At 32.5% G+C, this 19,410-nt stretch overlaps 3 protein-coding genes across 3 annotated transcripts; 2 read left to right on the plus strand and 1 right to left on the minus strand.

Moving 5' to 3' along the window:
- Positions 1-714: 714 nt before the first annotated feature.
- On the plus strand, positions 715-8,830 carry Bma-xpo-1 (Importin-beta N-terminal domain containing protein; the record flags this gene model as incomplete). Its single annotated transcript, XM_001896328.2, has 23 exons — positions 715-795; positions 1,019-1,229; positions 1,624-1,730; positions 1,816-1,931; positions 2,254-2,365; positions 2,443-2,562; positions 2,954-3,094; positions 3,395-3,580; positions 3,773-3,976; positions 4,218-4,356; positions 4,533-4,636; positions 4,736-4,814; positions 4,912-5,147; positions 5,447-5,665; positions 6,085-6,189; positions 6,271-6,453; positions 6,668-6,793; positions 6,987-7,227; positions 7,348-7,494; positions 7,952-8,102; positions 8,275-8,371; positions 8,615-8,698; positions 8,777-8,830. The coding sequence occupies 23 exons, from the start codon at positions 715-717 to the stop codon at positions 8,828-8,830; spliced, it is 3,243 nt and encodes a 1,080-aa protein (XP_001896363.2).
- Positions 8,831-10,161: 1,331 nt separating this feature from the next.
- On the minus strand, positions 10,162-12,047 carry Bma-dvc-1 (DDDL1880, putative; the record flags this gene model as incomplete). Its single annotated transcript, XM_001896329.2, has 6 exons — positions 10,162-10,658; positions 10,748-10,845; positions 10,986-11,132; positions 11,310-11,462; positions 11,633-11,808; positions 11,955-12,047. The coding sequence occupies 6 exons, from the start codon at positions 12,045-12,047 to the stop codon at positions 10,162-10,164; spliced, it is 1,164 nt and encodes a 387-aa protein (XP_001896364.1).
- A 1,300-nt stretch (positions 12,048-13,347) lies between these two features.
- On the plus strand, positions 13,348-18,981 carry Bm9068 (Uncharacterized protein; the record flags this gene model as incomplete). Its single annotated transcript, XM_001896330.2, has 16 exons — positions 13,348-13,356; positions 13,692-13,772; positions 14,246-14,331; positions 14,511-14,679; positions 14,844-14,957; positions 15,080-15,239; positions 15,380-15,512; positions 15,810-15,984; positions 16,288-16,437; positions 16,628-16,768; positions 16,925-17,030; positions 17,210-17,356; positions 17,626-17,762; positions 17,974-18,166; positions 18,584-18,706; positions 18,881-18,981. The coding sequence occupies 16 exons, from the start codon at positions 13,348-13,350 to the stop codon at positions 18,979-18,981; spliced, it is 2,025 nt and encodes a 674-aa protein (XP_001896365.2).
- Positions 18,982-19,410: the final 429 nt, after the last annotated feature.

Below are 19,410 nucleotides of genomic sequence, written 5' to 3' on the forward strand. Positions count from 1 at the left end.
TCATGTCTACTTTTATTTTTTGCAAAAAGAAATATGTTGAATTCTGTGTGGCGTTGATTTTTAATATTTCCGTCATTGGAGAAACATTATGGGTCCTTTGCGTAATCTTCATAACTATTTCAAATAACTTTTTGCGTACAATCTGTCTCAACTGGGATTTAATTTTTAGGTGACTTACATACATTGAATAGATAACTTTGCATGCAAGGAATTCTCTGAATCGTTTTCGAACTTTTTCTATACTGTTAATAGATATAACTCCTAACGGTGGATTTTTTTTTTTGTTGGACTATTATAATAAGTCAAATTTGTTAGACTATTATAACTGTTATTTTCCAGTTTATTTGATCGCTTATCAAGTGTAGAGTAGCATAAATGCGGAAAAGTAATTGAGCGAAATGAAGAGATAGTGAAGATGTCAGTGGTCGAATGTGTGTTTTAAGTGATTGACTGAGCGTACGTCTTGTCATCATTAAATTTCTTTCTTTCCCTCTATATAATGTTAATCATGTTTTCAGTACGCGCTAACAGCTTCGTCACCAGTGTGTGTCGTGTGTACTGTGTGCGTGCGAGTGTGTCTGAGTGAGTGTGCGCGTGTTACAAGTGTGAAATATATTCCTTTGAAAAGCGAAGTCAAAACGTGCAACCAGGCATCAGAAAAAGTTTTTTTGACGCATTGAACCATCCAGCTCTTCTGTTTGTGAAAATATGACAATGATGACCGTTGCGGCTTTGCAAAAAGCCGGTGAAGCATTGCTGTCATCCGAAAAAATTGAAATACCACTTCTTGATCAGGTATTTTTTTTTTTTTTTTATGATACTAGCTCATGCTATAAGTTTCTTTATTTAAGCCTCTCCACTATTGGTTTCTCGTCAATAATCTTATCTCTACATTGTCTCCGTTCTTCATCATTCTCCTTTCATTACCTTTCTTCTTCGCTTCCTTAACTATAAAAATAATCACACTTTTAAGTTTTTACTAATGGTAAAATGAAGGAGATCATATGTTTATTTTCAGGTTGTGAATATAATGAATCAGTCAACAGGTGAAACTCAGCAGCTTGCATCAAAGATTCTTACAGAACTGAAGCAAAAGGATACGTCATGGACACGTGTTGATGGTATTTTAGAGTACAGTCAATTAATGGAAACTAAATATTACGCATTACAAATACTTGAGTCGCTGATTGAAACTCGTTGGAAATCTTTACCACGTGAACAGTGCGAAGGTATGAAATACATATGATATGACATGTGGTGAAGTATCAGTGACTTGAAAGAAAGCTGTCATTCAGAAAGTTGAGAATTTTAGTCTTTTTTTAGAAGAGATAAGTCATGATGAGAGTAAAAGCTACTATGAGTGGAGCGTATTGGATGTTTAATCGAATTCCAATAGTAGGCGATAATATTGGAACATTGTGTGAATCGAAATTGTATCGAGATGAAATAATGACATAAATAATCAGAATCAAATTGAGTTAAACTACTGTCAGATAAAATTTTGAATATAAAATTAAAATGAGTTGGGAATTTTGATATATCATTAAATTTGCAAGTATTTTAAAAGTGTAAGTGAAAATCTAATATTTATAGTATCGTATTCTATCATGTCGCGTATTTAAGGCATAAAATCATTCATCGTTGAGCTGGTGATAAAGATCAGTAGTGAGGAAATTACAAGTCCGCAAATTAAAACCTATCTTCAGAAATTGAATTTGGTTCTCGTGCAGGTCAGGATTCCAACATGTTTTTTCTTTCTTTAACAGTAATTTTATCATTTTTGTATTCATTTATCTAAACCTTTCGTATTTCTAGATTGTTAAACAGGAGTGGCCGAAACACTGGCCAACTTTTATGGCCGATATCGTTGGTGCTAGCAAAGTCAACGATAATCTTTGCTTGAATAACATGATCATTTTGCGTTTGCTCAGGTGACGAAATTTATATTCATATTTTAGCACGAGAAACAAAATTGAGCAATAGAATGTTGAATTTGAAGTGCTAACAACAATATGGTTTTATGGTTGCATTTTGTTTTTATACTTCATTCTTATATCAGTACCGGAATGAAGTGATTTGCAGTACTATTCTCATTTTTGATTTGTACATTTTTTTCTAGTTTCTTCAACATCTAAAATGATGCTACATGTTAAATCCGGAGTGCTGATAGTAATATGCATTTAAGGTTCACTTAAAATTACCCATTTTCATTATTGCATCCTTTTTGGTCAATAATTTCCTCAATCATTTCAGTGAAGAAGTATTTGATTTTGATGGTGAAATGACACAGGCAAAAGCTTATCATCTCAAAAAGACATTTTGCAGCGAATTTCAGGCTGTCTTCAATCTGTGTTACACAGTCATGGTAATAGTTCCATTCAGTGAAAATTTAATTTCAGAAAAAATACGCGGAAATTTTTACTGCAAAAGTTTTTTTTCCAGGAGTCATCCGATAATGCACCATTAGTGGATGCAACATTGCATACATTACATCGCTTTATGAGTTGGATTCCTATTGGATATATTTTTGAGACAAGTTTAATTGATCTACTTACTAAAAAGGTATTTATTTCTATATATTTCCAAATTTAAAATAATTCAAAGGAAGAAAACTTTACATCGCCGCAACATTGCTATGTGCGTTATATATTGCGTAACTTTCCGAAATGGGGCTCACGATATTCTTAACGCTGGTTGTTTCTCGATCATTGGAAGAATTTTACTTGAATTTTGCTTAATGTTCGGCAAAAGAAGTTTTAATTTTATTAAAAACCGGAACTTAACATCCTTTATTTCATGCTTTGATGCTTAGCTGTTGTTAATGAAGCAAAATTCATTATCAATAAAGTCAAATTTACGCATGACTCTGTGCCGATCTATCATTCCCCATATTGGATTTAAAATACTGCTGTATAGAGAATTGCAGTGATATAGAGTGCTCTTACTTTTTCAGTTCCTCGGCGTGGCAATGTTTCGCTGTATTACAGTGCAATGTTTGAGTGAAATTGCATCGCTCAGTGTTGCACAAATGGAACAGCAAAATGCACTTTATGTAAATCAAGTTAAATCGCTGTTCAGAAATTCGATGGTGCAGGTGAACTTTTGGTTTCTAATAAATTATAGTTTAAAATTTCTTTGTTAAGATCTATTAAAATTGGAAGAAAGTTAATGCCTGTTTCTTAATCAAATGAAACATTTTTCTGATCCAGTGACTTCTTTTCTTCCTGTTTTTTTTTTCCTTTAAAACCATTTTGTATCTCGGAAAGACTTATTATTGCGTAATGAACAGTTGGAACTAGATGCATTTGTAACTTTCAAAGAATTGTTTTCTTTGAGAAGATGCCAGTAATTTTGTGGAGATATCAAACGGTAAAATTCATTGGAATTATTACAGATTATGAATACAATCGATCCGGGAGTTGATCTATCAGACGCGTATCGACGCGGTACTGATGCTGATCAAAAGTTTATAGCTAATTTGGCACAATTTTTGGGAACATTTTTGAAAGAAAATTCTCAGCTTGTTGAAGTTTTTGGTGACAAGACAGACGAGTTAGATCTGAAAAATGCGCACGAAATGGTAAATTATATTCTGATTATTTGGCTACTTTCAGAAAATTTACATTTTGTTATTCAGTCTTCTCACCGAAAATAGTTGAAATTGTATGATTTTTTTTTTTTTTTTTTTAAACGAGAATATTGTGTTAATGTTTTTCAGATATTTGAATTATTTACTGCTTCCTTTTTATCTCGATATAAAATATTGTTTCAGGCGTTGCAATATTTATTGAAGATAAGTATGGTTGACGATGTCGAAGTATTCAAAATTTGTCTGGACTACTGGAATTGGCTTTGCGCGGAATTGTACCGAGAATTTCCATTCCAGATTGATCGTCCAATAATAAGTGCACTTCCAATGTTTGTCGAACTGCAGGAAGCTCCTCGACGTTTACTTTACAGTAATGTTTTATCCGAGGTATGATATTTAGAGAATTTTCATGTTATCAAATAAGGTTATAGTCATCATTAAATATTTCCAGTGAAAAATAATTGCAAGGTTACATTATCAGTACTTAAAGCAAGATGCACGATTTATGAGCCTGTTGCTTTGAAGGTTTTCAATTGATTTTTAGGAGCAAGCATTTTGAAAGGAATATTGATTTACAATTTACTGCTTGTAATACGCCTTCAGACTTAAGCTAAACTTAACATTGCAGTTACGACTAGTAATGATCTCGAGAATGGCAAAGCCAGAAGAAGTGCTCGTCGTTGAAAATGATCAAGGAGAAGTGGTGCGCGAACTTATCAAAGATACGGATTCAATCACTCTTTACAAAACGATGAGAGAAACATTAGGTATGTATGTCAGAGTGTAACTTATTAACTTAGAATGTGAGAAAAGCGGTGCCTAAGAAATTCTGTGGCTGTTTCCAAGGCAGAGAGTGGAAAACTAATTGAAATTTGTTTTTTGACTTGCCGAAATGAATATCTAATTGGTAGTTTGATTTTCAATTTTTTAATATTAATTGCAGTTTACCTAACTCATCTTGACTACAAGGATACAGAAATGAAAATGACTGAGAAGTTGCAAAATCAGGTCAATGGCAAAGAATGGTCGTGGAAGAATCTAAATACGGTAATATTTATTTCTAGACTTGTCAAAACATAATTATACCTTTCATACAACTTGCTGAATGGCTATGTGGCTATCGATTTTCTTGATTTTTCGTTTTAGCTTTGCTGGGCAATAGGTTCAATAAGTGGTGCAATGATGGAAGAAGACGAAAAACGATTCCTGGTTGGAGTAATCAGAGGTATTCTCAACTTTTTCTCTATGAAAATTTAACATTAATGCATATTTAAGATATGCTATAGTCAAATCTAGTATTTATGAACAATGGATTTCTGCAGATTTACTTGGTTTATGTGAACAGAAACGTGGTAAAGACAATAAGTCGGTGATCGCATCAAATATAATGTACGTTGTCGGACAGTATCCACGTTTCCTTCGCGCACATTGGAAATTCTTGAAAACTGTTATTAACAAACTTTTCGAATTTATGCATGAAACACATGAGGGAGTGCAGGATATGGCCTGTGACACGTTCATCAAAGTAGCCCATAAATGCAAACGTCATTTTGTGTTGGTATGGTTTTCCTTTTAACTTGAAGTGGAGAAAGGGAGCTAAATGAATTTAACTGGTGGAATTCGTTGAACACCAATTTATTAGAACTTATTTTAAGAAAAATCTGCGTAACAAATTTATGAAATAAAAGAATATTAATTAGTTTGAAATGACTTGTTTTGGTATTACGGATTTTTTTTTAACACTAATGCTTCTAGTGTTAATTGATCTGCCCTTTTATACTAGGATTTAAAAAAGAAATGTTTGTGTCACTGTTGTATTGTACTTATTTAGAGAATCGTTTCATTTCTAAATTTCAGACTCAGGCAGGTGAAACAGGTCCATTTATTGATGAGATTTTGGGTGGATTGAATTCGATCATTTGTGACTTATCTCCACAGCAAGTTCATGTGTTTTACGAAGCTGTTGGTTGTCTTATATCTGCACAAACTGATCCAGCTATTCGTGAAAGCCTCATTGAACGCCTGATGCAGTTACCAAATTCAATTTGGGAAGAAATTATTTCGCATGCTAGTCAGGTTGAAAGTTTTTTTATGGGGATTTGGATTCGTTTTGTTTTTTTGTATTTTGTAACAATATGAGAGATCATTACTTGTGCTAGAGAAATTGTGTTGTTGCTGGAAAAAGGAATTCAGTTGCTAAGAACATTGCACATGCTCTCGTTCATGTTGTTTGAGAACAAGGAGATGAAATATCACGTCTAGAAATCTCTCACATTGTGTATTTCCTTAGTTGCAAAAGCATCTACAACTTAAATTTTTGATAGAGAAGTTAATAATAAAAGGAGTAATAAATTAAAAAAATATATTCACTTACTTACTCGCTTATTGTGCATTTGGGATGATTCGAAAGGTCATTTTTTAGTGGTTACATTAAAGTGGCATTTTTGCTTCGAAAATTGTAGTAAGAATGAATGGTTATGAGTCGTGAATTTCAGGATATTAATGTGATGAAAGAACAAGAAGTTGTTAAGAATATTGTAAATATTTTAAAAACAAATGTTGCTGCTTGTCGTTCGATTGGAGAGCCTTTCATTTGTCAGGTGAGTCAATTTTAACTTTCCTTTGAAATTTCAAAGATTATTCCGAACAGTCATTTCATATTACATATTAAATAATTACAGCTTTCGAAAATTTACTTGGATATGTTGAATGTTTATAAAGTTACTTCGGAAAATATCAGTGGTTTGGTGGCACAGTCAGGTGAAGAGGTTCTCAAGCAGCCTCTACTAAAGCAGATGAGAGCTGTTAAACGTGAAATACTGACACTTATTTCAACATGGGTTGGTAAAACACAGGATGCAAATGTAAGATTTTTTTTCTGAGAGCAACAAAACGAAAATATTGCAAAATAATGCAGTAGATAAAACCATCAACTCGCAACCAAACTTTTACCTGAGCTACTTACTTAGTGACTAAGATTGAAGAGGGACTCAAGTTTTGGAGTCTACTAATATTTAGTGAATGAAAATTTCCGTATATATGTGTGGTAGATTTTGAAGAAAACTTGAATATTTTCAGGTTGTGCTAGAAAATTTTGTTCCTCCATTGTTTGATGCAGTTCTTTTTGATTATCAACGTAATTGTTCAGCAGCTCGTGAACCAAAAGTCCTTTCATTATTATCTATTATCGTTTCGCAGCTACAGGTACGTTGATTATGACTGAGTTTTTTGGTTTTCTAATTCATGATTAGCGGAATTCTATGACATTTTATACTTTGAACTTACTCTGCAGACTAGAAGTGAAAAGGTAGGTATCTGGGTATCTTACTGCTGAATGCAGATTGATGTGAAAATCCGTTGTTTACAATACAGTAAAGCTGAATTTCTTTTGTTGCAGTCGTCAATTAATCCAGAAGTCATCCGCATACTGGACGCTGTATTTACTTGTACTTTGGAGATGATCAATCGCGACATGGAGGAGTATCCTGAACATCGATTGAACTTTTTCAGTCTTCTCCAAGCATTGAACCATGAGTGCTTCGATGTACTCATATCACTTCCCCCAGAACATTTTCGTTTAATTGTGGACGCAGTTGTTTGGGCTTTCAAGCATACTATGAGAAATGTTGCAGAGATCGGTATTATTCTTGTTTCATGAAATGATTTCTATAGAATTATAGAATGAAATATTCAAAATCGAGGGAACATACTTTTTGCTGCAATCAATTAAATAAAGAAAAATATAGGTGGCATTATAGGTTTGGACATCTTGAAGGATATGCTTACACAGTTCGGCGTGCACAGAGATAAAGAGCGAGCACAAACTTTCTACAAACATTTTTTCATGGAAATACTCGTGCATGTATTAACTGTTGTCACCGATAGTAACCAGATAAAAATTCTCGGTAAGAATAATTTGATAACCCTTTAATCAGCTGTACTTTGTTTAATGTTATATCTACTCATATGTTGCATTATTTTTTGAACTGTCTTGAAAGTCACTTTTCGGTGGTGCAACAAAATGAGAATTCTATATCATTGGTCTTACTTTATATAAACTAATTTTGATTTAATGCTATTTATCTTACTTATATTAATTGTAATTGTTATATTGCATGTATTTAGCATTCCTGAATATTAGATTTGGTACAACAAATCATAACACGAGTAATTGAAAATGTAATAATAAGACAATAATAATGATAGTAATAACGGTAATAATAATAATAATAACAATACTAATATAATTAACAGTTGCGGTAATAATAATGATGATAATGATAGTGATGAATACTAATAAGTAATAACAAACAGTGAACGGTATCAATAACTATTGCTACATTTTGTAAATTTTTTTTATAGGTTTATCATGCTATGCGGATATTTTGTGTGCATTATTCTATGCAGCCGAAATATCTATCACGGAGCAGCTGAATCCACCCCAATCAAACATCGATTATATTTACATGCACATCAGCGAAACTTTTGCTCAAGCGTTCGACAATCTGACGCCGTAAGTTCCTTCCCGTTGTATTGTCGTTGGTGATGAATAGTGAGTTAAATTCTTTTACCCCATTGTTGAATTTTCATATGAATTTTAGTAAATAACTTTAACTAAAGGAGTTTTGTTGTTACTTATTATTTGAGTATTTGATAATTTGATTCTCTTTCAACTTATTTTTTAGGGATCAAATTCGTGTAACAGTGAAAGGCTTTTTTTCATTCAATATTGATTCAGTGAAGATGAAAAATCATTTGCGTGATTTCTTGGTCCAAATCAAGGTAAATGTTAAAATTTTATTAATTATTTTTTTTAATTATTGGTTTTTGATCTAAACTCAATGTTGAGTGGGAAAGTTTGAATTGGGGAATAAATTACTAAGGTGCTGTTGTTTTTCCTGCTAAATGCTCTTCATGATATCGTTTTAGAGATGGATGAATGAATGTCAGAAAAGCTGATGGTTGCAATTTTTTTTACTTTTTATTTTTATTTGTTCAGGTTTTTCATTTGTTTCTTCTTTTCAGGAGAGAGTTGGTGAAGATACATCTGATCTGTTTATTGAAGAGCGTGAACAAGAGATTCAGAACGTTCAGAATGCAAAGAAAGAGGTAACAATGTCTATTTATATAAAGTTCATGAATTTTGAAGTTTAATGTGGAGGATTTCATGAATTATCTCTATTTGAGGTTCCTGGGATGCTGAATCCACACGAGATTGCTGATGATGATTCGATGAAATGAAAAATGGAATAAACAGAGAAAACGGGATGCAGTGTGTTACTTTTCCCATCGATCGGTATGTCCACTCGTGGACGTTTTTTAATTAACCAAAAATTCTTTTCTCTAAATAAATCAAAGTTTTTAGCGTAACGATTTTCAATGTTCTTCCTATTTTCTTTATGTTGTGCGGAGTTTATTTATGTCCTTTCGTCGTTTTTCTTCAGTTTAAATTGTTTATAAAATTTAGTTTACTTGGCAAATGAGGTTTTTCACAAATATTTAAACATTTATGCTGAATTGTTTCCAGCTTTTTTATTACGTATTTGCTTGCAATCTAACATCAATATCTCGTACATTTGGCAAACAATTCATTGATTCGCCAACTGTTTGTTGAACGATTTTTTCAGTCTCAGATCTTTATTTTTCTTGGAAACCAAAATTCTCTTTGTACAAATGACGAAATGGAGTAGCACTGTGTCAAACAGATCTCCTACACAAATTTATAATACATGCATGTTCTTTCCCTCTTCATGAACTGTCAAAATCCCTTTTCCGTATTTCAGTTTATATTGTTTCACTAATTAATCCGTGCGTCTTGTTCGTTTATGCCCTTTTCTATAATGGTTTTTGTTAGCGAGATTTATTGGTTTAAATTTCATTCAGAAATTTGTCTTAAAATATATGCAGAAGGCTTATGTGTCACTTCATTACTCAATTTAATTATTCCAGATTTGTGGTACGCCAAAAAATCGGTCGTTTTTAAATTCAGATGATGGTAATGATTCACTCTTTTTGGCATCTCTAAAAAATTTCTGGATCCGTGGGCTTCTTTTTGTTACATAATTTCCTTATGCAGCTAACTTTAAGAAATATGTGGCAGGAGAAGAAAAAAGAATCAGAGCTTGCTATACATTTTAACATGTGGAATTAATTAATTCCAGTTTTTCAAAATTTCATAAATAAAATAACACTGTAGATGACAATTCTTAAAAGATCACGAAACTATGTGGTTCACGCGGATAGTTTTGAGAATTATAGTATGCTGAAATCATAATACATATCGAACTAAAGCCAAAAGTAATCAATTAATAATCAAGTTAATGTGAAAAAAAAAAAAAGCTCTAATGGACTCTAACTTATTTGGAAAGCACCAAAAATTGAGGGATATATCTAAGATCCTCCCTAGAGATGCAACATTTCAGTGAACAAAATTGCGGTAAGGATTGAACCAAACTTCAAGAAATATGTGGCAGGAGAAGAAAAAGCATGATTCGTTATCAGTAAGTATTCCGTTATATCACTGAAAGCTATCAAAAAAGAAAAACAATGATAAATGAAGCTACAAGCAAAATTCATGAGTTTTGTGTGAGACATGAATCCAAGTGAGAGTTGATGGTATTTTCTGGAACATGGACAGTACAAACTGGGCATTGCACGCAAATAATAACATCGTTGCCGACTAATTCGATATTCCTAACATCACCTGATCTGCTGCTTCCCGGAATGTTTTTTTCCAGAAAATTATCTTTTGGTACCGCAATCGCTGCTGCATCCTCTTTAGCTGTTGAAGCTGATTTTTGTGCACCCGAGTTACCTCCAGTGTAATAATTTTTAGCAGGCATTTTAAGTTTCATCCCACTACTATCAAGATTATTTCTAGATCTGTCCACATTAAGATTGCAATCTAAGATATTTTCTGAGGACGACAGCTGATTCGAAATACCGGCTTTTCCCGTGAAATATCGACTTAGAGGTGTATAGCATGATTGAGACTGTGAATTTCCATTCGATATTTTGGACATCTTTTTCGTACCGTAACCTTCAGGTTCTTTGACTTTGACAAAGTTACCTATAAATTATCTTTGCATTAAGTCTTCAAACCGAGAAAAACATACTACATATGTAATAAGCACTATATTAATATATATTCAGCAGTACCTCCACAGGTCATCTGATGTTCCTTCCACCAAAAATCATTCATACCAGGAGCACGATTCATTGATCGCTTTACCCAACCATAAAATGGTGGACGCATCCTAGAAAAACTTATGCGTATATCATTTTCATCCTTGCAAAGAATTTCACGAAATTTTAACCAATTTGGTTTTCTAGTTTCATTTACGTCAGTACACAAAATCTATATGATACCAATTGTGCTACTACTAAATTAGTTTACCGGCAAGGTCCGGTACATCTCCACCAGTGCTTTTGGTGATATACTACTTCATTATGAAAATTGTGATAAACAGTTATATTTGTTCCTGCGCTCATGTTAATACGGTGCATATGGAATTGAAACATTGGTCCATGTCCGTCATGATCCCTAAAAAAAAAAAAAGCGTATCAGAACCGGTGATAAGTGATGCAAAGGATTAGAACAGAAATGTGGAAAATCTTTCCAAACTATAAGATTATCTCATCACATTTTAATTCAGCAAGTATATTTAGTTTTTAGCAAGTATATATTCCAGCAAATATTTAGTTTTAATTGAAAATTTACATGACACCATCAGAGAGAAATAAAAAGGCATGGATCATCTCGTGTAGCAGTGTTTCCACCAGATCTTTCCGAGGTCGATATTGCAGAAGTGGCTTGCTGAGTCGAATGGAACAAAATCTGCCCTTACTTTCAAAAGAACATATACCGGCACACCTGTAATCATTATGAGTTAAGCAGATTCCCAACGTGTTTCTTGCAGCACAACTTATACAAGAAACACAGAGCGTCATGGGAAAATATCATCGCAAAAAATTTAACTTCTAGTGTTACGAAAGAACAAGTCTTTAAGTTAATCTTGATTAAGACCTCGAAATAAAGCTTACAAGGTCATTCGAGAACTCCATTTCACCTCACATGCAGCTAATCTTCCACCGAAGAAACTGTCATCATACTGCTGGAAAAGTGCATGTAAATCAGGAGTTGGGTCGATTGTTTCCCATATCGGATCCACCAGAGAATTAGATTGGGATGAACTGGTGAATAAGCCCGACGAGTTAGCCTAAAATTCGAAAACTTTTAGAAGTATCAAAGCTACATGCTAAATGAAGACACAATGCTACACAAAATAAACTGTTCATTCATGAACTCGATGAGTACTTGTTTCCAAGTTAAGTGAAATTGCTTGAACAATATTAAAAGACTTACCGTCGGAAAACTATACCGCTTCTTCTTTGATGGTGTACCTTGAAATGTATGGGTATGTCGTATATCTTCTAGTCCAAATATCTTTTTGCTCATAACACCTCAAACAAAACTGAAGTTCTGAAGATTCCAAGTAAACAAAATAGCATTTACCGCATAATTTATTTACAAAACAATCATAAAATGATACGGATCTCTCTTAATCCAACTAGCGAGACAAGAGACAATTATCAGAACTGTACAGAAAAACATGAAATTTTATAAGTAATTCGAATCTACCATTTTATAAAATTTTCTGCTACCAAATTTTGAAAATTTCTTCTTTTCCAATTTTTCAACTTTTCACCATGAACCACCGTATTCCCGATACTGTTTTATATCTCATCCCTGGAAACATACATAGCACTATCTTCCTTATATCTTCTTTTTTCATACTTTAAAAGCTACATTTACTAAATAGGTTGTTGAAAAAACAATAGATAATATCAAAAAAAAAAAAACGAACAGTTTTAAAAAAAAAAAACGAACAGTTTTATGAAGTAAACTATAAAACGACTTTTTTTTTGGCGACAATTGAGAGACCTAACAGAAAGAGAAAAAAAAAAAGACTACGGTAAAAAAACCAAAATAGAAAAAGAGAGAAGTATAGAAAAATTTCCTTTCTATGCCAACATATGCTCTCATACAACTATTAGTTTCTGCGGAAAAAAAGTATAAAGTGACAGGAAATGTCGCCTAGATAAGGATCTCTCGAAAAAGACAGATACAAATTATATTATTCATATAATGAAAAATAGCAAAGTTTCGAAAATATCAAAGTTTTAACCAAATGAGCATCAAAAAAAGAAATTCTTTGAAATTAGACACATCGAATTTTTTCTCCAATTGAGAAGTGTGCACAAGGGAAGAAAATGCAAAGTTTTAAAAAAGAAAAAAAAAAAAAAAAAAAAACGAAAATGACGGTAAGATTTTGTAATAAATTGAATGGCTGTGAAATCATTTTTGTGCCAGAAAATTCCGGAAATAGAGCGATTTTTTTGGTAGCTTTTATAGAGTGGCTTCTGAGGGCTTTTGAGAGATAATTTATTTTCAATTTTGGAATAGCAAATCTGTTAAGTAATAACAAATCAGGCAACGAATCAGCATATGACAACCAGAGTATGGAAAGAACTGAAAACTTTCCATACTTTCTCCGGAAAGTTTCGCTGTCTACTTGCATACGTCCGTAAAAAATGAATGAGAAGAAGAGAAACGAACAAATTAGCACAATCCGAAACGCACTTCGAAATGCCGGGTATCCGGAAATAACGAAGCATTGCTATCGATATGAAAATGTTGAGGATCAGTCTTAGTTTAGTGGCACTGATTGCTTTTGTGGGACAGCGAATCATTAACGATGTCAAAAGTATGCTTCAAAATTGTCTTTTTAATTTTGAAAAATTTGAGGAAAAGGAAAACAGAAATTTTGAAAAATTTAACGGAAAGATCTCTGAATATAATCATATAAATTAAAGTGCGGTGTTTAAAAAAAAGAAAGAAACAGAACAAAAATGAGATGCAACAATTTTTGCTTTGCAAATTTTCATAGAAATCGAAACTTTAAATCGAAAGTTAATTTCTTGTTATGATAATGGACTTATTGTTTCGCATTCTCGTAATATTGTAATATATTTCATACCTTTTAAATGTATTTCATAGTGTGTAATATAAGATTTATTCAAACGTTTTCTTTTCTTTTAGATTGAAATTCCAACTTTTCCGGAACATTGGACCACAAATGTGGTAGTGAATTGGATCAATTCTAGGGAAGAGCCTATTAATGTGATTATTTTAGCATCTTTTTGTTAATTTCTCCACATATTTTTTTGTTGTGTTCAGTTCTGTTCGCAGTTTATTAATTTTACTTATCTAATTTTTTTTTTTTTTGTTTTCCTAAGAATTACCACTTCGTTTACTTAGTACAATTCATTTCATTTATTATTAGTTCTGAAACACTGTATTTAGTTTGTTCAGTTTTTAAATTTTGAAGAAATTTGCTCAAAATGTAATCCGATTTTTATATTGGTAGGTTCTATTTTCGAATAAGTGTGACAATCATTTGATATGAGATAGCGTACAGTTGGTTACAGCTGGCACACCAACTCCTTATTTCAGATGGTCTTACTGTGGATTTTTTAACTTGGTTTTGGATTGTCAAAGCAGTTCTTTAGTTATTTGCACTTATGTCTTGTTTTATCCCAACAGTTGGGCTCAAAAGCTACCGAAAGTACAAAGATTATCAGTTTGGTTTTTAGATTCTATTAGAAGCAGTTGAAGCAGAAATCGAAGAAGCGGAAAGTTTATTGGTGAACATAAGAAATGAATTTGAACGCACCAAATGGTATTTATTTTTAAAACTTTTATGTCATTCCAAATGCTTCTTAGTCTGAGTGCAGTGCTAATGTTTAAGTATTAAAGTAAATGCTGAGTGGTTGGCAATCATTGTCCATTCATTTCTTTTCAATTCTCATCCAAGATTATATCTTTGCGAATTGTTTTGTTCAAGTCAGTTCATTGAAGTGATAAAAGCAATTTGGAAGAATGCGATAGATCTTGCACTGAACTTCATGAATGCCTAAAAATGGTGGTGGATGCGCATGCCAAGGAGCAGTTTGCAAATGAATTTGATGCCATCGCAATATATGATAAAGCCGATAGGCGCGCAGCAGATCTTGTCAAAATTTTGATGGTTGGTAAAGAAGGAAAAAGTTTGTAGAATATTATTGTCTGTTATAAATGTTTTTCTAGGTGAACAAGTTATATTACAAATGGTTCGTTTGGATTAGATAAGAAAGGAATTTTTTATTGAATAAGTTTATAAATAAGATTGTAAGGAGATAGCATTTATTGCAGGCTCGTAAGTTATGGAAGGAAAATGTTATTATTATTGAAAATTTGGACGTAAATGAACCAGCACCGGAAAATGTTGTTATCAATTTGCAAAAAGCATACGAATCTCTCTCTGAGGTTGTAAAAGTTGTTGAATTTTCGGAATTTCTCCTAATTACCAAATTACTAATAAACAGGAAACCGAAGTTATGCAGATAATGAAAGTTTTACTTTCAATGGCCATCCTCAGATGATTTCAGTTTCTGAGTGTCCCCGAGCGAGCAGATTTTCTGGAAAGAATAAAAGATGTCTTCCTGAGTTGGTATTCGACGCGCATTGTATTAGCAATACAATCGGAAACACCAGTGGATGATCTTTTACCGGTTAAACAAAAATATGAAATGTTACGAAGAATACAAGGTTTTCTTACCTTTTCCGCTGAAAACGTCAGGCATTACACTTGTTATTTTCCATCAGGAAATAAAAACGTGGATTAATTACACTCTAATGATTGCGAATAATACTGCCTGTAAAATCTGAGCAATTTCGATTATTTTCAGATTTTAATAACGTTGTAAGGCACTACTTAGAAGGTGAGAATAAATTTACTTTTCATGCGGCTAATAATTTATCCGATTTATTCTTGGATACTCGTGGTGTAATTATCTCAAGCTATAAACGACTAATGGATGGGTAAGTTCTGTGAAGCGTAATGTTGCGGTCGGTATAATTTCTTGATATAATAATTATTATATGAAAAATGACGATAATATGCTGTATATATGTATTCACTATTTGAGTTTGCATGGACTCAGTTGAGGAATTTTTTTCTATTAATCGTATATTTTATAGCATGGTGGAAATGAAACCTAGCTTTAGAACCATATGATTTGTTTTTTAATTGATAATGAGCATTATTAAATTCGTGACTGGTGCCTGAAAAATGACGAAAATTTTGGATTTTCTTCAGAAATTCTATTACTTTTTCAGATGGGTAGAAAAGGTTCTCGATACTCCAGATGTTTTTTTATCGAACACATTTGAAGAAGTTATCCTAATGCGGGAAAATGAAATTAAGGATGCATGTATAGGTACAATTGGAAAGACTTTAGAAGATGATGTGTCTGGCTCACAAACACTGAAAATGATTTTAGAATTCAGATCGGTCAGTAAAATTGTATCCTTTGCTCCATTTTTCATTTTTTTATCAGTTTTTCAAAAATCAGTCTGAAACACAATGTTTGTTCGCGTACGCTATCTTTCCTATTCTTCAAGCTATTTATAGTTGTTTAACAAATAAACTTTCGATGATTGCTGACATTTTGACAGTAGACAAGTGTTTCACAACGTGTTTGGTGAATTGCATTCTATAAAACATGTTGTAAAATATATGCATTGTAAAAACATTTTTAATTAAAGATTTTTCTGGATTTAGACATATATAGCTCAATATTAATATGAATTTCAGGTAATGTCGCAGTACGTGTTACGTCCTGATGATGACAAATCCATAGCAAAATGTATTACGCAGTTTGGTGAACTTCTTCTGTTCTCTACAACCAGTGAATACACGAAGCTGGCAACATCATTCCTGGCCAACTGTTCGAATATTTCACTAGTTTGTTATTGACCAACTACTTAACTGTAATATTAAGGAAATGATCGGTACTTTCCGTTCTTCAGAAAAAAAAGATTTCATTATATTTCATTAAACATTTTTCTCTTCATTGATTTCATTTGGAAATGTGTTCATATGTTGCAAAGACTGATAGAAATAATTAAAAATTCAAAAAACTTATTGTTTCCAGGATTCCACACTTACATTTGCATGCTTGGAGCAACTTTCTAGCAGATTATCAGAACTTATCCTGGAAAGTAATTATTTAATACAAATAGCCAAAGAAACATTTGGGAATATTGCAATTATTTTTTTGACTCCTGCATTTCGGGTTAGTGTGTATAAAGTAATCCAAGCTATGCAGTTGTTTAATTCTTACAAATATGGATGTGATGCATTGTGTAGATGTAAATGACGTTTTATATATATGAATAATGCATACTGATTTTTATAACATGTTTAAATAATTAAAGGTAATTACTTACAGACAATGTATGAAAATGTGGTGTCGATGTTGGATAAATTCTATAAAATGCATATGAATAAGAATACTGTTAAGGACGAGGATGTTTTGCGCATGGTGAGCATATCAGGTTTGTAATTACTGTTTTACTTTTTAATTTGATGGACAGATTTGTAGCTTTGTCATGATTTTTAATGCTTTTTTTTTTTATTTTCAATTAATTTTATTTGTTTCGGAAAGCATAAAAAATGTGAAAAGGAAATTTTTCCAGTTTCACATTAGTGGAAAATTCTGGAATAACTTTTGCAGGACAGCTTTTGACATGGATCGATAACGATAAGCAACAACTGAAAGATATGTTCGAACATTTAGGAGTCGTTGATACAGATCCTACTATTGGCAGATTGTCAGTGAAATTATTCAGCGAGATTTCAAATTTTCAAAGCAAATTGTCGGGTTTGTTAATATCTCTTTTATAATTGTAATATGGTAAAATCTAATCGTAGTGAAGTCTAATTTTCATAAGAAACAGCAGTTATTTTTTTTTTACAGAAGTTATGGATAAGTCTCATTCATTCACATTCATAAACACTAAAATAATAACAGAATCAGTGATGATTAGAGTAAAACAAATTTATCATAATTAGTTTAGTCTATAATCAAATTTTAGCGAAACTTTGTGACATTTCTAATCTTGTAAAATTGAAGTTGAGTTTGATTTGTAGCTAAAGGAGAATGTGATATTAACTTAGCAAAGGCACGTGCAGAAGTTCGGAAAATGAACAAACGATTTATTGCGCGTACTGTTGAAGTGCTTTCACGTACCCTCATTGCGGATATGGAAAGTGGATTAGGAAATCTTGTAGGTTAACTTTTCATTACTTTATACTTTCGAATTACTTCCGGCTGTACAGATTGCATATTACTTTACATGGTGAAAATAGCAAAATAAGTTTCGTTCGTGAATTAATTGGATTTTATCTGAAACTTAGTTTCGGAAGACTAAATTTTCGTGAAACTTCGCCATTTCAGTTATTTCCATTTTTTTTTTTTCATGATCATCCTGTTTATAGATATCGGATAAAAATTCTGAGAATATCAAAGTACAGGAAAGCACAAAAGTACCATCGTTTGGGACCTCACCTAACGAATTTGTGACAGCAGCTGGTGTGGCACTCCTTTCCTTGGCTCATCAATTGTCTGCCTATTCACAGGACAGCAATATGGCATCAGCTATTATGTTTGCTACAAAATTAGAAACTGTAGGTAAGCCACTTGAGGAAATTAAAATGAATGAGATGAAGCTATACATAGGTTAGTTGAAAGAAGTGTGAACAATATTCACCAAAATTCATTAAAAAATTAAGTTGGATATAAGTTAAATAGTTTGGTAGAACATTTCTTTCTATCACTTGCTGGTCATCATAATTATATACTGTAATTACGAGCTATGCTATTGTTGATTTGATGGAATATTTCCACTGCTGTTGTTTCTTCTGAAAGCAACTACATTTCTTAGCATTTTGCTGACATTCGTGCCTTTCTTAAATATTGTCCAATATAATCTGTCTACATCACCCATTTGTTATCAGTGTAGAAGTGGATATTTAGATTGTCTCTGATAGGAAAGTCCTGATTGCTGACTTTCATATAAAAAGTCTGTTATTTGATCTTTTTTCCCAGACGATATTCCATCATGGTGGGTTGGTAAATGTGCAGTTGCTGTTCAAGAATGTTTTGTTGATACAGTTGGTGATATTGCGGAATATTCGAGTTGTTTGTGCCGACAACTTTCAGTTGATTATAGTTAGTGGCCTCTTTTTTTACTTTTGTTTAGAATTTTATTTATCCGTCGTGAATAGCAGTTGAACTGACACAGTTGAAGCTATGATATTGAGGGAATTATTTTATGGGAAGACACGGAATATGCTGCTACAGTAATAGAAAGTTCACTGTCAAGTCAAAGTTTCGCTTTTGCAGCTTATTTGGCTGATGTGTTCGAGGACTTAGGAACGACGAAAATACCGGATTTCGTTAATATGCGACAGATGTTCCTTAATGTTGGATGCCTTGAATCATAGAGTTCTAGTCATTTTAATAGGGTATTGATTTATTTCTGTATTGAGACATTGCCACAGGGAAGCAAAAAGTTATCAGTAACACTGTTTTGGTCTAATTTACTAGTATTCCTACCATCTGGTGTATGTGAAATATACCTTGCTATGTTGAATTGTTAACCCCATCAGCAACTATGATTGATATCTTGGAATGTGTTTAATGTACTTTAATAGTGACGGATGATATTTTACTAAAGAATAAATAAGATTTACATTGACTTGAATGCAAAAATTATATTGCCATCATATCAAGGAATAGATGAGAGATGTGTTTCCTTTGTATTCTTTCTTTTATCGATAAACGGAAGCAATGCACACAGCTTATATTTTTGAGTGGTTCTTTTCTTTTTTTTTTTTTTTTTTTTTGTGGGGGGGGGGGGGGGGGGGGGAGCG

This window comes from Brugia malayi (genome assembly GCF_000002995.4).
Source record: "Brugia malayi strain FR3 genome assembly, contig: Bm_v4_Chr4_scaffold_001, whole genome shotgun sequence".
NCBI lineage: Eukaryota > Metazoa > Nematoda > Chromadorea > Rhabditida > Onchocercidae > Brugia > Brugia malayi.